Genomic DNA, 22,913 nt, shown 5'->3' on the forward strand with positions numbered 1-22,913 from the left:
AATTGGTGGCCCCAGCGTGCTTTTATCGCCTTCTCACCCTAGTCAGCGTGTATGTTTTGTTCTAGGAATAACCAGCCCTGCCCCCCAAGTCTCGTCCCCTCCCTGAGGCCCCGCCCACCGTGAACTGCTTCCACCACTACGTGGTCCCGACCCCCCAGCATTCCTTCACTTCCATTGAACCAGAGCAATCCTGGATACACTTCGCCTCACAGGCGCCCCCCTGCACCCATCCCCCTTTAGCCTCCTCCTGAGCCATGCGCCCCTCCCCACATCCCTCACTCCCAAAACTTTGAGCCCCCAACCCCGCTTACTGCCACCTACTCTTCTCTCGAAACAAAAGGGGATGATGGACGGAGCGTTTGAGCAAATCAAACACTCACCCCCAGTCAACTGATCTGGGTTTAATCCACCACCATTCTTTAGCCCACTCAGCCACCCCATTTCAGACATGGCTATATGCAAATCAGTCTGACCCTGTGCCTCATGGGAACAGTACAGCCCGAACTGCCAAGCGATGTCTTCCATGGACCGGAAACAAGCATCCTGGGACCGGTTACGGATTCATAATCCTCATCAGCCAGACTATCTTGAATCCAGTGGCCAAGTGAGCAAGGGACTCACGTCTGAGCATACCCTGCCACACTTAGGGCGAACAAAGCGAAACAAAAGGGGATGACGGACGGAGCGTTTGAGCAAATCAAACACTCACCCCCAGTCAACTGATCTGGGTTTAATCCACCACCGGTCCCAGGATGCTTGTTTCCGGTCCAGGGAAGACATGGCTTGGCAGTTCGGGCTGGACTGTTCCCACAAGGCACAGGGTCAGACTGATTTGCATATAGCCATGTCTGAACTGGGGTGGCTGAGTGAACTAAAGAATGGTGATGGATTAAACCCAGATCAGTTGACTGGGGGTGAGTTTGATTTGTTCAAACGCTCCGTCCATCATCCCCTTTTGTATCACCTACTCTTCTCTCCCCACTCCCACAAGCAGCCCCTGCTAGCAGATCGATCACATAAAAACTCTAACCTCACTGACTTGCAATCCGAATTGGAGCCACCCCAATCCCACCCGCCCAGTGGAACCGCACATCCGCTATCCCAGGCCCCCCGCCCAGCTGCGCCCCATCCATTGCGTTTAGGCAAATCCGAAACTTGAGCAGTTTTATTTTGTTGCATTTTGATGCACTCTGGCATATTGAAGCGCATCTAGTGGGGTACATTGTAACACAGACCATCGCTTCCAGACCGTGCCTGTTACACTCACAGAAGGTTACTTATAAACCAGCTGTGCAATTCTGAACTGGTCTCTTGAGCGGATTCGGTTGCCATAAATGACCAGCCTTTCTATATTAAGAACATTACTCCAAAACCTGTGAGGAAAATGGTTACTGCCACCTTATGACATCCTCATGTGCTGAGGAAAGTGCAAGCCCTTTTGAAATAATATATACGAAGCACTTGCATAATGGGAGGTGCAGCAGGGGCGGGGGGGGGTGTTGTCGATAATAGAGCACCTCATGGAGCATTTTATATATTTGGCTCGTTTCCTACTAATGTGTCCTATTCTGAAATGCTTAGCTGCAATAAGCATTATCACCCTCGGCCCTCCCCGCATCCTCCATTGCCATACCCCCTTCCATATTGCGCCCGACCCCCCACCCTATCTCCCGAGCGCCCACCGAATTGTACCCCAACCCAAACGGCCTCAGACGGATGAAAGGCTTTTGCATGCGACTACCCAACTCATGCCTATGTCCCCTCATGCAAGCAACCCCCCCTCCAGTTCTTCCTGCGCACCGCCGCTCCTAGCATAAGCCCTCACCCGCTCTGTAACCCCCCACTTTCTTGTAACACCACACCCTGTGCTCCTGAGCCCCATCTACACATCCGCAACCCACAATGAGCCTCCAACAATTCAGTGCCGTTTGTTCCTTCTTTCTTGACATATTGAAAAGGGCTGTTAGTCAGACTCTTAAAACGTCCTGACTGGCTAATCTTCACAAAGCGGGACAGGATAAGGCGGAGAAGAGTGTGGGACATGTGGCGTGGTTTTCTGTTGTCAAATTGTGTAGTTTTATTGCAGGCACGTCAGGTAAGAATCATTAAAAATATTAATTACGTTGCTGAAATTGTTTTGCAGATTGGAGCATGAGATTTTGAACCTATAGATTAAAAAAAATTTGGATTAAGACAGCCTAGTTCACTACTGGGGGAACTTATTTGCCTAGTCCTGGCTATTTTAATGTAAAAAACACAGTTGATGGACAGAATGTAGAACAAGGTCATACATTCACCCCAGTACAAGGATCTGGGCCTAAATCCATCGTTTTTTTGCACTCCACACCACCCTGGGTTAGACACTGGCTATATGCAAATCAGCTCTGACCCTGTGCCTCATGGGAACAGTCCAGTCCGAACTACCGAGCCATGTCTTTCCCAGACCGGAATCAAGCATCCAAGGACCGGTTTCTGGCTATTAGCCTTCATTCAGCCTGGATAGCTTGACTCCAGTGGTGTGGAGAGCCTGGGACTCACGTCTGAGCATCCCCAGCCCACTCGGGGTGAAAATTGCAAAAAACACAGTTGATGGACAGAATGTAGAACAATGTCATACATTCACCCCAGTACAAGGATCTGGACCTAAATCCATTGTTTTTTTGCACTCCAAACCACCCTGGGTTAGACACTGGCTATATGCAAATCAGCTCTGACCCTGTAAACATCAAGCGCTGTGCTTGAAGGGAGCTATTGACAACAATAGCTAAAAATCGTATAGACATGGGGATTTACCCCCTGTGGCTGAATCACAATGTATTAAATAAAAATGACCAGTGAACAAGAATCACACCGTGCCCCAGAATTAACATTAAAACTAATCTTTTATAAGGGGCGTCTTCTTTATTAAAGTTATCACAAGTTGTCAGGCAGCGGGCGCAGGCAGAGACAAAAGGCAGCTCCGAGCCCTCGCAGCTGTCATGTCCACCTCAATGAGGCCTGCCTTAGCATTCCCATGGTGGAGAGCTGGGGTCAGCCGTCCCCCCTCTCTGCTCATCAGTTCTACATCTCAATGGACGTTTTCTGTGCCAGCCTAAAAGACCCAGCAGGGCCGCTTTGTTGTCGCGAGAGAATTGCTCTAAAATGGAGTGTTTTCTTCACAGTCCGCGTGGTGCCTCCCACCACAATTTGCCGAAGTTGCCATCAAGCTTGATGAGAAATAATGCCGCTTGGCGGTACCGAATAAGGCCACGGCTGCTCCGCTTTTATGTTTTCTCCGAGAGGATAAGTTACTGGTAAAACCGCAATCTGCATTTCCTCTAGGCATTGTAAGGTTTAACTGGATTATTCCTTTGTTTACATATAGTGCCAGATTAAAGTGACCAGATCTTGAGAACCAAAAACCTGGACATTGTGCAAAAATAGAAGGACTACAACAACGGAGCGGCGCAAAATGACAGCTCTCAGCAACATAGGAACACAGAAGAGGCACTTAGGAAATAAGTAAAATGTAATTCGTAAAACCATCATACCTGGTAATTAAATTGCTTACTAATAACAGCTGCTAACTAGCACAGCTTTAGAAGACCCCAAAAAGTGCCTCACTGTTTACAGTCTACCCTCTCTTAAAAAATTGAAACATGACACAGAATTGCCGAAATCATCCTGGGATAGCTGGTGAAAATCAGAGACGCCTGGTCGTCCTACGCCAGATGCTGGTGTTTACAAGGCTTCCAGGCGCTCCCAGTTTTGGTAGTTACACTGTGGTTTTGGAAGATCAGGATTTGTCCAGGATCATACATTGACTGGTACCACGTGCAAGGGCCTCAGGAACTAGTCCTTCTGGTGCCAAAATATGTGAATGAATGATTCAGTGATCTCTAAACAAGTCCAGACTGTAATGTTGAGACCTTTATTTCTGTGATAGCCTGACTGGTGTGCACAGACATTACTGTAACATTGGCTGGCTGTATGAGGCATCCTGTCATCTCTCCACTGGTTCCGAGTACGGAAGATACAAATATAAAGGTCCTCACAGGCCGCAGTTTCCCAATAGGCGCGGTTCTGAATGGTGTGGTCCTTGTAGGGATGCAAAGTGTGCATGCCAACATTTGCGATCATGACTGGGGAATATTTTGGTTTTGATTTTTTCGCCCAATTGCATTGGTGCGTAAAGAAGCACTTTGTACTTCTAGTCCATTCTTATGAGAAGCAAGGCTGGCAGTCTTTTACTTCCAGCCTTGCTCATTGAAAGCAAGGACTGTACGTTCAAAGTGCGTGTTTATGCACCGATTGCAGGTTTTTTTAGTTTTTTTAATTATTTTATTGTTGCATCCATATAGTCATAATCACAAGAGTGTACATTCGTCGGTGCAGCTTCAACATTCAGCTACAGCCAACCCTTAGCGCAACTTTTTATTTTTAATTAAATAACTCAACTGTAAAGGTCATTGAGTGGAAGTTTGGCACAGTTCAATCAGCACATCGTTACGTTAAGTAGAAGCAGTATAGCGGTCAAGGCTTTCCATACCACAGTTTGCATATCTATTATCTCAGCCCTGAGAGCACTGGAATCTTTGGGGCCTCCCCTGACACCGCCCCCTTCTACCTCCCGTCCCACCCCTACTCCATATCGTCGTCCTCCCCTGAACTATCTACGTCCTCCTCTTCTGGCAATGGGTCACACAGATCCCCCCCTATATGTGTTCCAAGGTGACCAAATTTTGTTCCATTTACGTGGGTTAGCTCTTTGTTGATAGACCGCCCTCTCTCCCATCATAAGCATGTCCATGTTTCTGCACCACTGTGCTAGGGTCGGTGTTTCGGATGCCCCCCATTTCTGTGCTATGTCTCGCTTCGCCAACATCATGCCGATGACCACCCATTTTCTTCCATGCGGAGTCAAGTTGTTTGGGCCCCACACATTCAACAAACATACCCTCGGGTCCGGTGTGATTGGGAGTTGTAAAGTCTGGGCGACCGTGCGTGTTACTCGCCGCCAGTAGTCCACCATGCTGGGGCAAGACCATAGGGTGTGGAACAGTGTGCCTTCCTCCCCACAGTGTCTTAGGCAGTATGGGTTATCTGCTCTTTGGATTTTATGTAGAGTCGTGCGAGTGTAGTATACTCGGTGTAGTATTTTAAATTGAACTAGCCTAAATCTCGCCGAGATACCGGCTTCTTTGGGCGATGCCAGAGCTGCATTCCAATTCGTCTCATCTAACTCCCCTATCTCGTCCTCCCACTTCTCTCTCAGTTTCTGCAACGGGTCGGGTAGATTGTTTATCAGTTTACGGTAAGTGAGGGAAGTAGCACTGGCTTCCATGTAGTCTGTGAGTAGTCGGTCTTCCAACGGAGCCGACTCCGGGATATTAGTACCTGGCTCTATCGCTTACATTAGTGCGTGTCGAATCTGTATATATCGGTATGTTTCATTAATGCCCATTTCGTATTGTTCCCTCAGCGTCTCGAATGAAACCACCCCATCCTTCGTCCACATGTCCCCCACCGTGGAAATCCCGATGTTGTCCCACTGATCAAAACCTTTACTGTGCCTCAGATTACCCAGGATCTTGGCGTCCCACAAGGGTGTGAGTCGTGTAATCACTCCCTCCCATTTTAGTCGTGTTTGGGCTTTATGCCATAGCGTTACTGTGTGTTTGGTTGGGCCGCTCAGCTTTGCCGTCAGTCCCTTGTTGTAGAGTGGGGCCAGAAGGGTGTTCGTGCCTAGTTGACGTCTGTCTGCTAAGTACGCCGGGTCATCTTGCGGACCATGTATCCATTGGTTGATCACCTTAAGGTGAGCTGCCCAATAGTATAGTTCCAGATTGGGGAGTGCTATCCCCCCACTGTACCAGTCTCTAATCAGTTTCGAATGTGCGACCCTAGCCGGTTTATTTCCCCACAGTAGGCCAGACAGTTGAGTTGATATCTGTCGGAAGAATGACGGTGGGACCATCACTGGCGTATTTTCCAGGACATATAGGAAACGGGGCAGTGCCATCATCTTGAAAAGTGCCGCTCTGCCTAGTAACGTTAATGGGAGGGTTTTCCAATGACGCACGTCCGATTTCAACCTTTCGAGCAGCGGCCTAAGGTTCAGGTCCTGAAAGGTCGCGTGTTCCCGTGTAATTTGGATCCCTAAGTATCTGAAGGAGACGGTCTCTAGTATTAATGGGCAGTCATTACTTAGGGTCGGCGGTGTGCCGTGTAGCATGTAAAGCACCGATTTCGTCCAGTTAATTCTGTACCCCGAGGTTGTCCCATGCCTCTCACACAACGCAAGCAATACCGGAATACCCGCTGTTAAGTCCGTTAGGTAAATTAACATGTCGTCGGCATACAGTGACACCCTTCTTCCCAGTCGTCTCCCCACTGTATGCCTCGCAGTAACCGGGTGGTCCTAATGATAGCGGCTAAAGGTTCCAGCACTAAGGCGAACAGTAACGGTGAGAGTGGGCACCCTTGTCTCGTACCCCTCGCTAATGGTATTTCTCTCGAGATGTGGCCATTTGCCGCCACTCTTGCTACCGGGTTTGTGTACAAAAGCCGAACCCATGTTATGAATTTCGGGCCGAAACCCATATGTTCCAGAACCGCAAAAAGGTAGCGCCATTCTACCAGGTCAAACGCCATTTTGGCGTCAAGCGAGAGTATCGCCGCTGGTTCCGACAACAACGGGGCTCGTGCCATCACCCCATGTAATCGTCTGAGATTCATCGCCGTACTCCTGTGTGGCATAAACCCCGACTGATCAGGATGGATTAGTTGCACCAGATGGGGCAACAGTCTGTTGGCCAGTAGTTTCGCCAAAATTTTACTCTCAGCGTTAAGGAGGGATATTGGGCGGTATGACCCGCATTCTTCAGGTGGCTTGCCGGGTTTTGGTATCGTTATTATAGTCGCCGCACGTTGGTCGGGCGGCAATTGTCCCTGTTCCAGACAGCCCTTAAACATGTGAAGTAGGGGTGTAGAGAGCATCTCCGACATGGTTTTGTACCACTCGATCGGTATCCCATTGGGGCCTAGCGCTTTCCCTGAGTGTAGTGCCGCGATAGCTATCTGTATCTCCTCAACGGTCAGGTCCGTTTCCAACTCGTCTCTTTTGTCTTGTGACAAGGTGCGAGTGGGTACTCCCGTGAGGGATGCTTCTGCCATCTCCCGTGTAACATCGAGTTCAGGGGAGTACACTGTTTGAAAATGGTCTGCCAGGAGTTCAACTATCAGTGATGGACAGGTCTGTGTTACACCTGCAGGATCCTTCAATTGCAGTATGGCCCTCTGTCCCCCCCGTTTGTTCTCTAACCAGGCAAGGAGTCTACCAGCTTTTTCCCCCCACGTCGTATATCCTGTGTGCTGTCGTCGCTATGTTGTCTACTACCCTGCGGCGTATATGGTCAGTATGACGCTGTTGGCACAGCTGGAGTGTGTGCAGCGTGGCCCTCGTCGGGCCAAGCTCATGGGCTTTGTTGGCCTTGGCAAGTTTGTCTTCCAGGTCTAGTAGTTCCTGTTTCTGTGTGTGCTTGTAGTTTGTGATAGTGGAGATAGCCTGCCCTCGAAGCCGATTGCAGGTTTTAAAAACAAATTAATAAAAGGCATTGTCATTTACAATGCCAATAGCTCAAACTTTAATAATGCGAGACCTATTGCATTGTAAATGCTTGTTTACACTTACTTTGATATCAGTGCAATGATGGGACGTCACCTGGCATATTTCAATAGGTGCCCAATTGGGTTTATTTAGAAAAATCTTGAAAGTTCTCAGTATTTTTAAATTTCTCGGGACCAGCATATTGTGTCAGCCCACTTACTTATAACAGATGTGGAAATTGGGAGTTGAAAAGTCAGCCGACATGCCGTTTGAATTGTAGATGTGGCTCTTGAGGTTTTTATCTTGCTCTTATGGGAAGCCAGTAGGATTGTATTTGTTTATATTTTTGGCGAGAGCTCCTCAGGACATGCGGTGACAATGAAGACATTTGGGGAGCGGCTCGAGTCATCGATTGGAGCCCAATTTGAGAGGATATTGTTTTAGAGTTTCGATTGAGGGACAAACACTGAGATTTTCTCACAGGTGCTATGGTGTATTAGTAAGAGTATTTTCCATCCTAGAGAGGGAGGGGAAAGACTTGGAGGTGATGATGGTTGTCAGGGATGAAGCTGGAAAGGGAGATGAATGCTCAGTTAAAGGGGAGGTTGATAAAGTCGAGTAGTGAGTTGGATGAAAAAGAAACTAACATGAGTGGGGTTGGGGGTGACCTAGCTCCAAAGTCTTTGCTCCTCAGATTGTTCCCTTTTGCAAAATCAGGGTATTCTTGAAACAACTCAGCGAATAATTTGTCGAAATATATTTCTTTCTATTTTTGGGGGGGTTAAGTGCTGATAAATGTCAAAGATTAATTATTTTTTTAATTTTGTTTTTAGTACGTCCCTTCATGTAACTGCGTGATTTCTTTGTATTTGCTCTCGATACACTTTGCCTGAATGTTTAAATGCATTCTTGTTTCATTTCGGTTCTTTAGAAATAAAGAGTTTTAAAGGAGTATCCGGCTACATGGTAAGCCAGTACTTACACTTTGTAGGTGAAAACTCTAAAGGTACAGGGCTTACTTCCAATCCGTTGTTTCATTCACATTACTAATTATAATTCCTCTTGTAGGATTTCTGTATATATCTAGATAGGGTCCAGATGGAGCTATGGGCACTGTAAATTTGATTCCTGTTTGTACACTATTGAGTTTGTCATAGAATATAATTTATTTTTCCAACATTCCGCTCACGGTACCATATATAGATCTTCTCAATACTGAATCTAATGCAACAGGGTTTATTTCAGTGCTCGACTGCCGCTGCAAGAACCACGTTCTTCTGGCAGGCTGAAGGACCACCTCTACAGTTTTCATCCTACATAGAGAGTAATAATGTGGGACTTTGACCTTCCCTTCACTAATTTCACACCGGGCCCTCGGTTTCCTTGGTCGACAGGGCTCTCCTGGCTCAAAACGTTCAGGAAGGCTCTGGCCCATGCCTAAAGAGTAAAGGAGTCATTTGTATGGTCCCCCACTTTTGACAAACACAAAAAGTGGAGAATGTAACTTGTCCCTCAGTTTCCTTTTGATGTTGCTCAGTTGTGCAAATTGAAGGGATTGTGAGCTAGTAAATATAAAGATTTAGGAATAGTCTCAATCTTGTCGGACATTCTCCCCCTCAGGCTTGAAGAGAGTACGGCAGTCACATCAAGCTGAATTAAATTAAAGTCACTTGCAGCTATAAAAGTAGTTACGCGCAATAGCCCGACACAATAGACATATGGCTTTTTGCTCAATTGCTTTTGGGCGGCAGCTAGGGTAAACGTGTGCTCTTAAGCACAGGTTAATGTGCGTAAGCCATCCTTACTAGTTTGATTGTAAGACGCTCCTAACTATTATTGAACTATTCTAAACCTACATCGACCTCCTTGCTTCACTGTAAGGCCGACGGGGCTGGGCCAGCGTCAGCCACACTTGTGCAGCTAAACGAAGAAAGACTACTAGGCTGATCACTGCATTTTAAAAGTGCAGAAAGGCAGATGTATGCAGCAACATTATATCTATCGTCTCACATTTAACACCTCGGTTTTTACTGATAAATGACAACTCAGCCGCACTGTTTTTGTTATAGACATGCACGGACTATTTTCTCAGTTTAGGTCCTATCTGGAAATCAAATGAGGCGGGCGGAGTCAGTCACGCCATGTTATTAGGTTGGCATAGAAGGGTTTGTCATTCTGTTTGTATCTGGAAGAAAATGAAACACTATTTAAAAAGGGAAAAAGTGTTCCAAGAAATGGCACACGTTTTTAAGGGAGACAAAAGCAAATATATGTTATATTAAAATGTCTATATATGGAGAGGAATTTGAGTTTGATCCTTAGTCTAGATGGGGCTAATGAGTTTTAATTAAGGGTCTCAGTTAAGGTTTGACGGGTTGGGCACCAAACCATTGGGCTGGGGCTTAGGACAGATGCACATCTCCTTTCCCCTGACATACACTGGGGTGAGTGTTGGGGGGCTTAGGACAGACACACATCTCCCTCCCTGAGGGAGAGCGAGGGAGAGCCAGACAGAGGGAGAGTGAGGGAGAAGCAGACAGAGTGAGAGCAAGGGAGAGCGAGGGAGGGAGACAGAGGCCGAGGGAGGGAGACCGAGGCAGACAGAGTTAGAGCGAGGGAGAGGCAGACAGAGGGAGAGCGAAGGAGAGAGAGGGAGAGGCAGACAGAGGAAGAGCCAGGGAGGGAGACATAGGCCGAGGGAGGGAGACAGAGGCAGACAGAGGGAGAGCGAGGGAGGGAGGCAGAGCGAGGGAGGGAGACAGAGCGAGGGAGGGAGACCTCAGAGTGAGGGAGGGGGAAGGAGAGAGAGTGAGACAGAGGGAAGGAGAGAGAGGGAGAGGGAAACAGAGGGAGAGAGTAACAGAGAGAGGGAGAGGGTAACCGGGAGAGGGAAACAGAGACGGAGACAGAGAGAGAGTGAGACAGAGGGAGTGTGACAGTCAGAGTGAGTGAGAGAGGAAGAGCGGGAGTGAGAGGGAGTGAGACAGTAAGAGTGAGTGAGACAGACGGAGACAGAGGGGGAGAGAGAGGTAGAGAGAGGGAGGAAGAGGGAAAGAGAGGGGGAGAGAGACAGAGAGAGAGAGAGAGAGAGAGAGAGAGAGAGAGAGAGAGAGTGAGAAAGAACGAGAGAGAGAGATGTGTGTATGTCGGGTCTGGTGGCTCAGTGGACGAAGGCGTCCGCTGCAGGGACCAGTGATCAACCTCATGGTACCAGTTTTTTTTGTTGCTCGAGCCCCGCCCCCTCCCCCACTGACCCCACTCCCACCGGTGCGGCCCTCAGCCACAAACCACACTGTAAATTTGGCCCCCGAGCGAAAGCTTGTGAGTACCCATGCCTTATTATCTTGAGAATGCCTACTAACTGAACCGTGACATACTTCAAGCGCATGTTTTTACGTAATCATCCCCACGCGCTTGTTAAAACATATCAATACTATAGAAGAAGCCCAAGTGCTTCCAACGGTTTTAGGGATCAGATAAAATTCCAATGCGCATACGCATACCTTCCATGCGCCCTAGAAATATCGTACTAGTAGATGCATACTGCGCATCCATTGTAACTAAGAATATACACCTTCCTGTAATACACTTAACCATCAGTTACATTTAGACGTTCTTATATCATGATCCCTCAGTCTTCTGGCACACTCTAAGAGTGCATCATAAGAAAATAAATATGAAACATTATCTCTTTTTTGTTGAATGAATGAGTGATGTTACTAGAATTGCCAACTAGAGTGCCAGCTTGATTTGTGTTCCATTCTTGTACGTTATTGTCAGAGACACCACTAGCACATCACTGTAATTAATATAGATAGGCGCCCATACTGCACACCAGATTCATGCGACGCATTCTTGTTTCAGAGCGTGGCTCCCTTCCCTGAGTTGTACGAGTTGTAACCAGGTTCAGGTGGGTTAGCTTGTCCTACAAAATTGGGTGAGTAGACGACTTTAGAGTATTTTGTTGGACTCTGAGTTGCTGTATGACTAATCAGTCATTTTAATACTGTACCAAGTTTGGATTTCATATCCTTTTTGATTTGTTGCATTTTTCTGTGTCTCACTCTCTTCAGACAAGTTCCAGTGATACCGAATCACACACAGGATTACTGGTTTTGTATTAGAGTTTATTTATTCTTTTTTCACTTCACAGCAGCAGCTTTATCTCGTTTGGTACTGAAGAAAGCCAGACATACTATTCTAGATAATAAATGGCTGAAACATGTCGACCTCTTTATAAAATCTAGCAGTTTAATTGTATACTGCTTTGCACTGCGTTTTAATCCTGCCAGTTTGGACGAGCCAATAAAGAAACTTTTCATCCGCACTAGGTAGTTTTAAATTCACTTTCACTCACTCTTTGCGCTGCACCCTCACAACACCAAATTGCTTACATATGGGATTTTAGCATCCACAACTGTTTATATTTAACAAAAACATCCCAGAGCTCCTAACTCACAGTGATGTGGTTGTAGCCCTAAGTGGGACTAGGTTTTCCCACTTGGAGGAGAAACCCATATGATGAAGCATGCCACCTATGGTGGGTGTGGGCATTCGTCCTAAAAGGGATTGCTCCCCTTCTGGATCTTGTTAGAGAGACGCAGATTCACCTCTTTCTCCCTTTCTTTCTCTCCCATGCTGGTTTTAGGTTACCACAGAGAAGTTGGTTGTGTTTTGATTGTAGTATTTAGGGTAATTACTTCTCGTAGGTCTTTAAACTAAAAAATCCCTTGGACCCCTCTTCAGGTTTTCTGTATTATGATGACAGATACTGTGTCTACCATTAGGGACTTTGTGTGTTCCAGAGGCAGTTTTGCTACATGGCGTATAGATGGTGTTGATATGAGAGGCAGTGGGTTGAATAGTTGGGCCTCAATATGCAGCCCTGGGTGGGGTTCATCATCTTCCTGCCTCTTGCACCACCTATACCGATATACGTGGACCGTCCACATTCCTTTGCTCTGCTGTTTGCTGGATTGTGGGGGAGCTGTAGTGGCGGTCAATCAGTCTGTGGCCTACCTTGCTCCAGTCAGTTGAAGGGTGGAGAAATGAGTTTGGGTCGCATTTTGTGGGAGGGTTTTGGATCAGGAGTTTATTGTTTGCTTTTTAGTGTTTCTCTCTGTTGGTCTTACATCTTTCTACTCTCTACCCTTGCCTTTCCCCATTCCAAACTCCTCTACCACATGACAGACAGGCCCGTCTTAATACACCAGATCTCCAGAGAGCCAGGTGAGCCTTACAGACCAATTTTAGCTCCATCAGACATCCGTTGGTGCTAGATGCGCTTTCCAATAATTATTTCTCCACATACCCAACTGCTTCCACACACATATGGAGGGCAGGCATGCAAGCTTATAATATCTGTCCACCCTACACAGCTACCGCAGTATTTAGATGTATAATGCCATCGGGAAGGCCCCGGGCCAGATGGGTTTAGTGCAAGATTCTATAAATGCTTTCCCTCTCTTATCGCAGCCACTCTTACATCTGTTCCAGGAACTCAATGACACGGGTGAACTAAGGGGCACACTGTCTGAAGCGATCATTGCTGTTTTGCCTAAGGAGGGGAAGGATCCAACACTCACTAAAAACTATAGGCCTATCTCCCTTATTTATCTAGACTGTAAGCTCTTTGCTATGATCTTGGCCAATCGTCTTCAAAAGGTTCTACCCAAGCTTGTCCATCCCTCACAGGTAGGCTTCTTAAAAAACAGACTCTCCAGTGACAATACCAGAATATTAGCTCATGTGCTAGAAAATGCGAAACTTGTTATCACTCCCACAGCAGCGATAACGCTTGATGCCGAGAAGGCTTTTGACAAAATTGACTGGACGTACCTGGAGGCGGTGCTAAATAAATTTAACCTAGGGAAGAACTTTACGAAACTGGTAATGTCCCTCTATTTCTGTCCTTCAGCTAGAGTTAGGGTGGGGGGTTCGTTCTCCCCATCCCTCCGATTACAACAAGGAACCAGACAAGGGTGCCCCCTTCTCCCCCTCATTATTTTCACTCGCAATTGAACCATTCCTACATCACATAAGAAATAATGATGGCATTTCGGGAATCCATTTTAACGACTGCACGATAAAACTAACCGCCTATGCAGATGACGTTTTAGTGGTCTCAGAGAAGGCCGAGGAGGCTATACCTGCCCTTATGTCCACTATTGACAACTTCTCGCGCGCATCAGGTTACAAATTAAACAAGGACAAAACTAAAGTAAAACTACTGAATAATCTGGGCAATAAAGATGTGCTGGGTAACTCTGGCGTAACTTGGCAACCAAATTGCTTCAAGTATCTGGGGTTAGATTTTGACAAGGATGGTGGGGCAGGGCTGAAACTCTAAAAATGATGGTGACTCCTCTAGTGAATTAAGTGGCAAGCATGCTGCCGATGACCTTCTCTGGTGAATTTTTAAATAAGGTCCATAAGCTCTTTGGTACTTTCCTTTGGCAGGGGAAGAAACCCAGAATATCATAGACGAAGCTACAGCTATCTAAAGAAAAAGGCGGTCTGGGTCTCCCCAGCTTCAGGAATTACCAGACGGCGTTCCTATGTAAACAAGGCGCGAACTGGCTGACTGCGACTTCGGCCTATACCCTGCTATGGCTTTATATAGAGAAATCACTCATTGACAATGTACCCCTTCCTACCCTACTCACTATGGATCTCTCCCACCTGCCTCACTCCAAATACATTCTTCTTAATACTAGGCGTGCCCTTTTAAGGCTAGAACAGTCACACAAATCCAACTTAAAAATCAAAAAGTCCACCCTGGTGTCCTTGTGGCGGAATCCCTCCCTTAAAAATTTCTCCACTGGGAATCCTGGTCTAGGAAAGGCATCAACCTAGTAAGAGATCTATATGAGGGGCCACATCCTTTGCCGTTCGTCGCTTCAGTCTCTACACAACTTAACGGCCATGGATTTTTTAGGACTTCATGAAACTGAAAGCCCTCCTCTCGGCGCGCTCCTTTAAGCCCTATACCCCTTGGCTCATGACTCAGATACCAGGTATTATGGAAGCTGGTCATTTTGTCATTAAAACATAAACTCCTCCTCCTTTTACCTAGGAAATCGCATAAACAAAATGAACAAAAATGGGAAGCGGAGCCTAACTCTACAGGTCTGACGTTTGATTGGGACAAAATCAATAGCACAGCCTTCTCGAATAAAATCTCCCCAATCCTGTCCCAAACTAAGTACATGTTACTAAACAGAACGTACTGGACACCGGAAAGGCTTTTCAAACTCCACCTGAGAGACAACCCTACTTGTTGGAACTGTAATTCAACTATTGGGGATCTTGCACATATGCTTTTTAATTGTCCATCTTTGAAGCTATATTGGGGGAAAATCTTTGATTGTATAGAACACATTTTTAATGTCAAACCTGCGAGGGAATTCTCATACGTCATACTGGGTGTTCTTGACCCGAAACTAGTTAACGAATATGACCGTCAACTGCTTGACCTCTTGCTCACTCTGGCCTGTAAAGTCGTATTATGTAAATGGAAGACCGCCTCGGAAGTGTCCTTTAAAATTTGGCAAGAAGTGGTTATCCTTTTTAAGAGGAGCTGACAACCCTGCGTTGCACTCCTCCTCCTGGCGCATATCCCATAAGAAACTTTGGAAATCCCTAGATGCATCATCGTTCTCATTTGATCCCCCGTGACCTTCTACTCCCTTAATGTAATGTGCATGTCCACAGTGTGATTATGACATGTGCAATATTTTGTGACGGGGTGGAATATTATGTACTAGTTTGTAAGATTTGGTAACACTCGTCTCCATATATTGCCATTCCTGCATTGCGTCTCATGATGTTGAATCTAACTGGATTCCCAGGGGCTTAAATATGGACATCTTGAACGTAACAACCATTCCATATGTAACAACTGATTGATCTGTTTTTTACTAAGTCGGACATATTTGTTTGTTTCTTTCTTTTATACCACGTTTATCTGTTTTTATATTATGTGATTATGTATTACCCTGCCTTAGTTTATTTTCCTTTTAAGACAGCGCATGTGAACTTATTTCATGTACATGTTACTCTTGTGTGTATTCCTTAGCATATATTCTTTTTCAATAAAAACGATTTGAATTAAAAAAAAAAAGATGTATAATGCCATCCGCCATTAACATTTTCTAGTTAAATACAAAGGGTCTGAACCACCCTGTCAAATGGAAAATAACTGCGGAATACTGCAATAAGCTAAAAGGGGATATCATCTTATTACAGGAAACACCTTGAGTCTATCAAGGGTGCTAAATTTTACTCCAGGTGGGTGCCGGAGATTGGGCTTGCCCCACCAATACAGAAGAAAAGTAGGGTCCTTACCATAATTTCAGAAAAGTCCGAAATCACAGTGCTGTCTCACTCACACGGAATTTTGTATTGTGAATATTTATGCCCCAAATGACAATTCAGTAGAATTCTGGAAAGAAGTGGACAAACTAATCTCAGAGCTGCCGTATAATTTAGAAGTGATACTTGGGGGTGGGTGGGATTTCAGCCTTCTTATGGATGGGTCCCTAGATAGGATATTGAAACAAATTTCTTAGTAATAGATCACAAACATAAAATCTGCTGCCAATATAATCTGATTGATGTATAGTGACTAAACCTTTTACTCCCTTCCATATCACTCTTTTACCAGGATCGATTATATTATAGTTAGCAAATGCTGCTGGTTATGTCCAGAGATCCCAAAATTGAAACAATTCTCAGACCATGCCTGTGTATCCTTAGAACTTGACCTAGGGGAGACTTCTGGTCCCCCAGACAATGGCCTATTAATGATGATCTGCTTGATGAGAGCAAGAGAAAAAGCTGTGGCGATAGATCAGTTCCTGAAAGGAAGCAATATCAAGAACACCTCAACTTCCATTAGATGGGATGCTCTCAAAGCTTCCACTAGAGGAATTCTGATAAACCTAATGGCGATCAAAAATAAAACTCGCGCCAAGCAACTAACATCGTAGCTGACCTATATAACTCCAATAAAGCAATAGCCATAGACAGGTGTAATGAATATCTTAATTTCGGTGTCCTTCCGCACGCAAGCCAGGCAGACCAACTTAATTTTAATGTACATATTGATGAGGGATATTCTGAAAGCGATTCACAGCTCTAAATCTGGGAATGCACCGGGTCCAGACGGGAATTGAGGGAAATTCTATAAAATATTTGCAGACCTTGCGATAGCCCCATTGAAAGCAGTCATGCATCAATTCGCAGAATCCTTGGTCAATGTCTGGCACGGCAACTGAGGCCACAAGATTGGTCATCCCAAAGGAGGGGGGAAGGATCTGGATGTCAAAAACTATGGACCCATATCGATATTCAATCTTAATCACAAAATATATGCTAAAATTATCTCGCACGGGCTTGAAATGGTCCTATTAAAACTAATTCCTCCTACTCAGACTGGTTTTCTAATGGGGAGACTTGCCGCGGACAATATTAAGACTATTCTGTCATGCACTTAAAGTTAAACTTACTGAATCCATGGCAGCTGCTCAGGCACTATGCTGAAAAGGAATTTGATAAGGCCTCTTGGTCCTCCCAACAAGCAACACTACACAAATATCACTTTGGGAGGGTTTTATAAGCATGGCAATGGCTGTATACTCTAAACAGATGCGAAAGTCAGGGCAAATGGTCACCTCTCCCCATCCTTCCCACTTTCTCAAGGTACAGGACAGGGCTGCCCGCTCTCCCCGCTGCTTTTCCTGCTGGTTGAGCCATTGTGCACAGCTTTCAAACACAACCATAATATTAAGGATGTCCACTTAAGCTCTGGTAGACAACTGGTCACGGCGTATGCAGTTGATGTTCTCTTTTACGGAAGAAGCCGATTCAGCCATAGCGCATATTATGAGAGAGGCAAAGATACTCTTTGGTCTCTGGTTACTCCATCAACCGTGACAAGACAGAGGTCTTTCTGCTAAATGTCCACTACACTCAGACGATGATTGGTGACTCTGGCCTGAGAGAGCAATCCAACTAATTTAAATGCTTGGGTGTGTGTCTACTTTGACAAAGATTTAAAAACCTCACTTGCTACTAATGAAAACAAAAACCTGTCCAAAATAAAAGACATATTGAATTCATAGTCCCCTAAATATATCATTTGGTGGTGTTGAGCTGAGACAATCAAGATTATGATAGCCCCATTGCTTAACTTTTTCTCAAGTATGTTACCCATCACCCTTTCCGCCTCCTTTTTAAAATCTGTGTACAAACTTCTATCTGAACTCCTATGGAACGACAAGAATGCAGAATCTCCCTGAACACTCTGAAACTGCATAGGCAAAAGGGGTTCAGCCTCTGACTTCCCGTCATCAACTGGCCTTCTTGGCATCACAAAACCTCAAAATGTTAAAGTTCTTTGTGATTTGTTTTCTGTGAAGAGCACAAACATTCAGGTCTAGCAGTGGCCATCTGTAAGCTCATCTCCTATATATGCAGTCACATCAGTGCTGCTTCTGGTGACAATGAAGACGCACAGACATCAGTGCTCCCTCTGGTCACTACGAAGCAGCACAGAAGTTGTGGGAGTACATTTCCACCACTGAACTTCAGTCTCCAGGCACGAAACTGCAACAGAGAAAAGTAAACTTCCTGTGCAACAATGCCTTTCTTGAGCAGAAACCATCAATGGAATTTAAGCAAGGAGATATCTGCACACTGGAGGAAGTAGAGTGAGTATTAGTAGACTGTTTACGTTAACTGGTGAGAAATATAAGGAGTTTTCTGTCAAATGGGGTAAAGGCTGTGAAAACAAGAAAGTTTAATGTGAAATCGAATAGGAGGCATCTGATGATTGAATAGAATATGGAGAACAGAAGAAGTCGGATGGCTAAAGTTTTCTAGTGACTTCAAGTACATTTGTGAAACATCTACTAGAGTAGAGTATCTGAGCAACATAATGGTGATTTTTTAAGGATCCTCATGAGGTTTGAGCACATGGGGAGTTTTGTTTTTAGCAGTTGAGTGAAGGCCAGGAAGAGGTGTTAAAACCTGTACTAAGTTTCAATGGACTGGATTAACACATCTACAGACATACGACACAGCATTCAAAATAAAGTATGTAGTTCTCCCATGGTATTTCCTTTCCAGAGAAGGGAATGTGTGCAAGCTGAGAATTGACATTGCAGCACTACAAGTGGGCATAATGAATACATGCAGTGGATAAGAATAAACCAGACTTACCTTTTTAGGGTGCTTCTGACATCCTGCAAAACCAGAGAAACCAATAAGAACATTAGTTTCCGCAGCACAAACATTAAGCTTTTGCAGCAGTTCAGTGATGAACAACTTGTGAAACTCAAGCTTCATTTAACAACCATCAATAAAATGTGAAATAACTCTTTCCAATGTACTGGATAGTGTAAGAAATGGGGGTATTAGTTTAGGGGTGAGGTACCCACCCCAATCAATAGCACCCAACCATGGTTAAGGTGAATCACTAAAGTGACCAAATTAACTTGACCTCGACCCGCTAGTAGCTATGGTACAGAGTGGACAGCCTTAACTTGGAAGCAAAGTGTAAAGAATGTATGCAGCACTAAAACAGTAAAAGTCAAAATGTAGTGTAGTTCCTATATTCCCAATAGGCTCTGCGCATTGGAATAACAAGCGATAGTTTAGACGTAGGACTGAGGTCATCTAGGTCTCTATTGAATATGTTAAACTTAATTATGAATGCCAGCCAGCTCAGAGGTCACTAGAAACTTTCTCGAGTGAACAGGAAGGGGTTAACTTTCCTGAATAGACAAGGGATTCGTTTCTGACAACCGCATAAACATGACAACTTTGCTCCCCCCAGAATAAGGAGTATATCTCCAGAGTCGCGGAAATCAATAGACAGCTATTTCACTCAGTCAATCGTGCATGCTTAGTTTCACCAGGAGTGCAGAGAAATAGAGAGACGGGAGTTTTCAATAAAAGTTGTTATTTATTGAGCAGTCCTCTTTCTCATGCAAGAGAAGTGAATTGCCACAATTGCAATACTTGTCATAAAGTATAGTGCGTACAGTAAAAGGAGTATTATGAAATAATATTGTAAAAGCATTGATATGGTTTCTGAGCCATATGATACTTAAAATGGATAAAATACATACAATTATAAAAGTTGACTAAACGGGCTCAACTGGTGTTTCTAAAATACGCCTACCCCGGTGTACCTGACCTAAGCCTAATACGTGGGAAGGAGTAAGTGAGTTAAGATAGTTTTGCCAAGAATCTGTATCAAGAATTCTCTAAGGATCTAATCAGCTCCGTACCTTGGTTATAGAATGAAGGAGGTCCTGTATCTCTCTCAGGACTCGATCTCCCAGCAACCCGCAAGGGTGACTGGAAACACTGGAGCTGGATTTCTCGGCAGGAGAAAAGACAGCATCTCTCTCAGTGCGTCAATGGGAGGGTCGGCTTCCTTCGTCTCTTATCAACTCGGTGTCGGGCAAGTAGATAGCCGATCTGCTCCAAACCACCGTTTGTTTGCTTAAGGCAAACACAGGTATAGTTACACCTGGAAGGTGCAGAGTTTGACGTAAGGTTGGACATAAGACGTCACTAAGAACTTACAGCTCTTTCTGGACTCCAGGAGTTCTTGGACAAATCAAAACAAAAGCAGGGGGAATTCCCAGGCTGCTGGAGGCTTGGTTTGTTTAAAGAACGCGTTGTACTTTCTAGGAGTCTATGGGAGTAGCCTTGCCGTATTTGGACTGCATTGGCTATGACTAAATATGGATATGATTCTTATGCCTTTATAAGGATATTATTTGTTATAACCACATAAGGGCATAAATCTGGAATATTTAATTAGGGTCCTAGATACGTTCACAACACCCACTCCACGTATAATGTCCATAATTACTAAATACTAAGCAATACTAAACATAACGATGCATGTGTTTTCCTACCCACCCGAAAATACATAAAATGCATTTGAAATGGTATGTACACAAAAATGAGTATTATACTGTACGTTTTTCAAGCAGTGGTATCATTCAGATAATGCATATATAAATATCGGCTGAATGAATTGCGAAAATGACATTTATGAAATGGCTCTTAATACAGAAGAGAAGGTCGAGACCATTTCATCACATATTTATACAATACTGTACATGTGCTAGAGGCTAAGTCAAAATATTGCCCCTAGAGTCTCTAGAAAATAGAAGTTCTGTTCTCTAAGAATAGTTCTACTTTAAGCAGAGTACCATGTGCCAAAAAAAAGGTAAATATTTTGGGAATGGAAAAATTTATTTCGCTTTCAGGGGAAAAAATTGTTCCAATTGTTTTCAGTAGTGTTTATCAAAAACTGAAGGCCGAATTCAGAGTTCAGGGAACGCTGTGTGCTCGTTGTTTCAAAAGTTATTCTCGTTGTTAGGAGAGAACATCAAATCAGATAGGGTGGCAAAGAATTTATCTACAACAGTAGGTGAAAGTTCGACCAAGTTCGAAAAAGCTGAAATAGTGCATATGTGAGAATCATTGCCATCATCGATTTCTACATCAGCAATGCTCAGAGAAGGTTGTACCTGTGTGGTGCTGCTTTCATCTCGTACTTCACCGCCACCTAATCGTAATGGTGAAGTTTCAACGAATGCCGTCATCAGAATAGGTAGCCACTGGGGACAACACGTTGCATGCGCCGTTACCGAACCAAGCAAAGTATCGATATCCATTGGTACTGCTGATGGTAGAGTAAGACAGACGCCGCAGCACAGGTAAGATGCAATCTTGCCAGATTGGTCTGAATGAAAGAAACCAGGTAGTACTCAGATCTCTTAGCCGGGCAAAGCCGAGGACTTTAGTGATCCGTTCTCGGTATCATATAGCCAGGATTGTTTCTTCCATTGTAGCCTGAGTTTTGTCTGTGGCTTGGCTTGCGATATCGGAGCAGAAGGAACAAAAATACAATTCCTGCTACGAGTCCCAAAAGAAGAGGCAGGCGCCGAATACAGAATGCACGAAATTCGGGAAGATATTCAGGACTGCTTCAAAGGGTGCTAATAGTCCCAAAAAAATTGTCTTAAATACATGTGCGATGCCACTGGTATCAGACATGTTTAGAATTTGGCTTAACATTTCTACGAAATGCACAGGGCAATTTGTCGATAATAGGGTATGTATCTCTGCCGCTGTCCTGCTGATCATACGTCTCTTTGGACGAGGTTAAAGGCACAGTTGTCTGTAAAAGAATAGACTTCATTCTGCTTAAAGTATCAATTCGAATAGAAGAGATATTCAGAGAAGGCCATATTGCTGCCTCCTTGTCTGGTTTGCTGTTTGGATACAATACTTGCACACAGCAAATGAACCTGGAAGTAACGCTCACGAGATAGGCTTTTCCTGGCACCATGCCACAACAGCTGTGGTCACTTATTATAACGTAGCTGCCGTTGGAAAGCTGTCTGAAAAAAGGCTCTATCTGTGTTGCAGGAGTGCCGTGCAGGTGACATGAAAGGTTATTTGATGAACCTTCGCAGGCTCCATGCAAGTTAATACCTTGACACAGAAGTGTACCGCTTAGTGAAGTTTTACAGTTATTACCACTAAGAAATACCTCTTTTTTTCCCTTCACTGTAGCATCTATGTGTATAAGGTAAATTCCAGGTTGACTTGATGTATCCTTTACCCAACCTTTCATACAGGCCTGCTGGTATATACTTCTGGCAACACTGAAACTGAAAAGCGGTTATCGGAATTGTAATTGTACCATGTATTACCCATTCAATGACAGGTCTCTCTGACATTGTCAATGGTAATCTCTCAAGTTTTTCAATGCTCAGTATCGTATAGTCTGCTCCTTTTTGTGCCAACGAGATTTGTTTATCTGCAAGGTTAAAGATAGAAAATAATGACGGTGTTGATTAGACGCATGGCACGTAGCCTGAACGCAGGTTTTGCAACGTCCAGCCTAGCTGTACAATAGAACGCAATTGGGACTGGCCATGTTGTAACATTAGTAAGTCCTGTTCTATTATATCAATAGCAGATGATACAATGCTGTCCAGTGAATAAATTCTGGAGGACAGAGTCGTTAACCCATTGTCCACTACAGACAGTGATTTTTCCAAATTAATACGATCAATTTCTCGTATTTTTTCAGCATTTTCAATTAGCGTCACTTTCCAAGCCTCGTTGTAAGCAGCGTAAATACCGGCGTATATGAAACGTTTTGACGCTGTTTGCGAGGTCCCAAAATGAAATCTCGCAAGCGAGCACCTTCTTTAGGTAATGTTAAGTGTTGCTTAATTTCAGGCAGTGTGAATTTCTGTAGCCATTCGAGGCATAGTTTTCCTAC

General features: G+C 44.6%; 1 protein-coding gene across 2 annotated transcripts in view; it reads right to left on the reverse strand.

Moving 5' to 3' along the window:
- Positions 1-22,913, reverse strand: part of LOC144773104 (E3 ubiquitin-protein ligase TRIM39-like) — a 523,054-nt gene that overhangs the window by 102,618 nt on the left and 397,523 nt on the right. For both annotated transcript variants that reach the window (XM_078657969.1, XM_078657960.1), the window contains one exon: positions 18,812-18,834. In XM_078657969.1, the coding sequence (XP_078514095.1) occupies positions 18,812-18,834 (23 nt within the window). The remainder of the gene's footprint in view (positions 1-18,811; positions 18,835-22,913) is intronic.

Source organism: Lissotriton helveticus, chromosome 1_1 (genome assembly GCF_964261635.1).
Source record: "Lissotriton helveticus chromosome 1_1, aLisHel1.1, whole genome shotgun sequence".
NCBI classification, from domain to species: domain Eukaryota; kingdom Metazoa; phylum Chordata; class Amphibia; order Caudata; family Salamandridae; genus Lissotriton; species Lissotriton helveticus.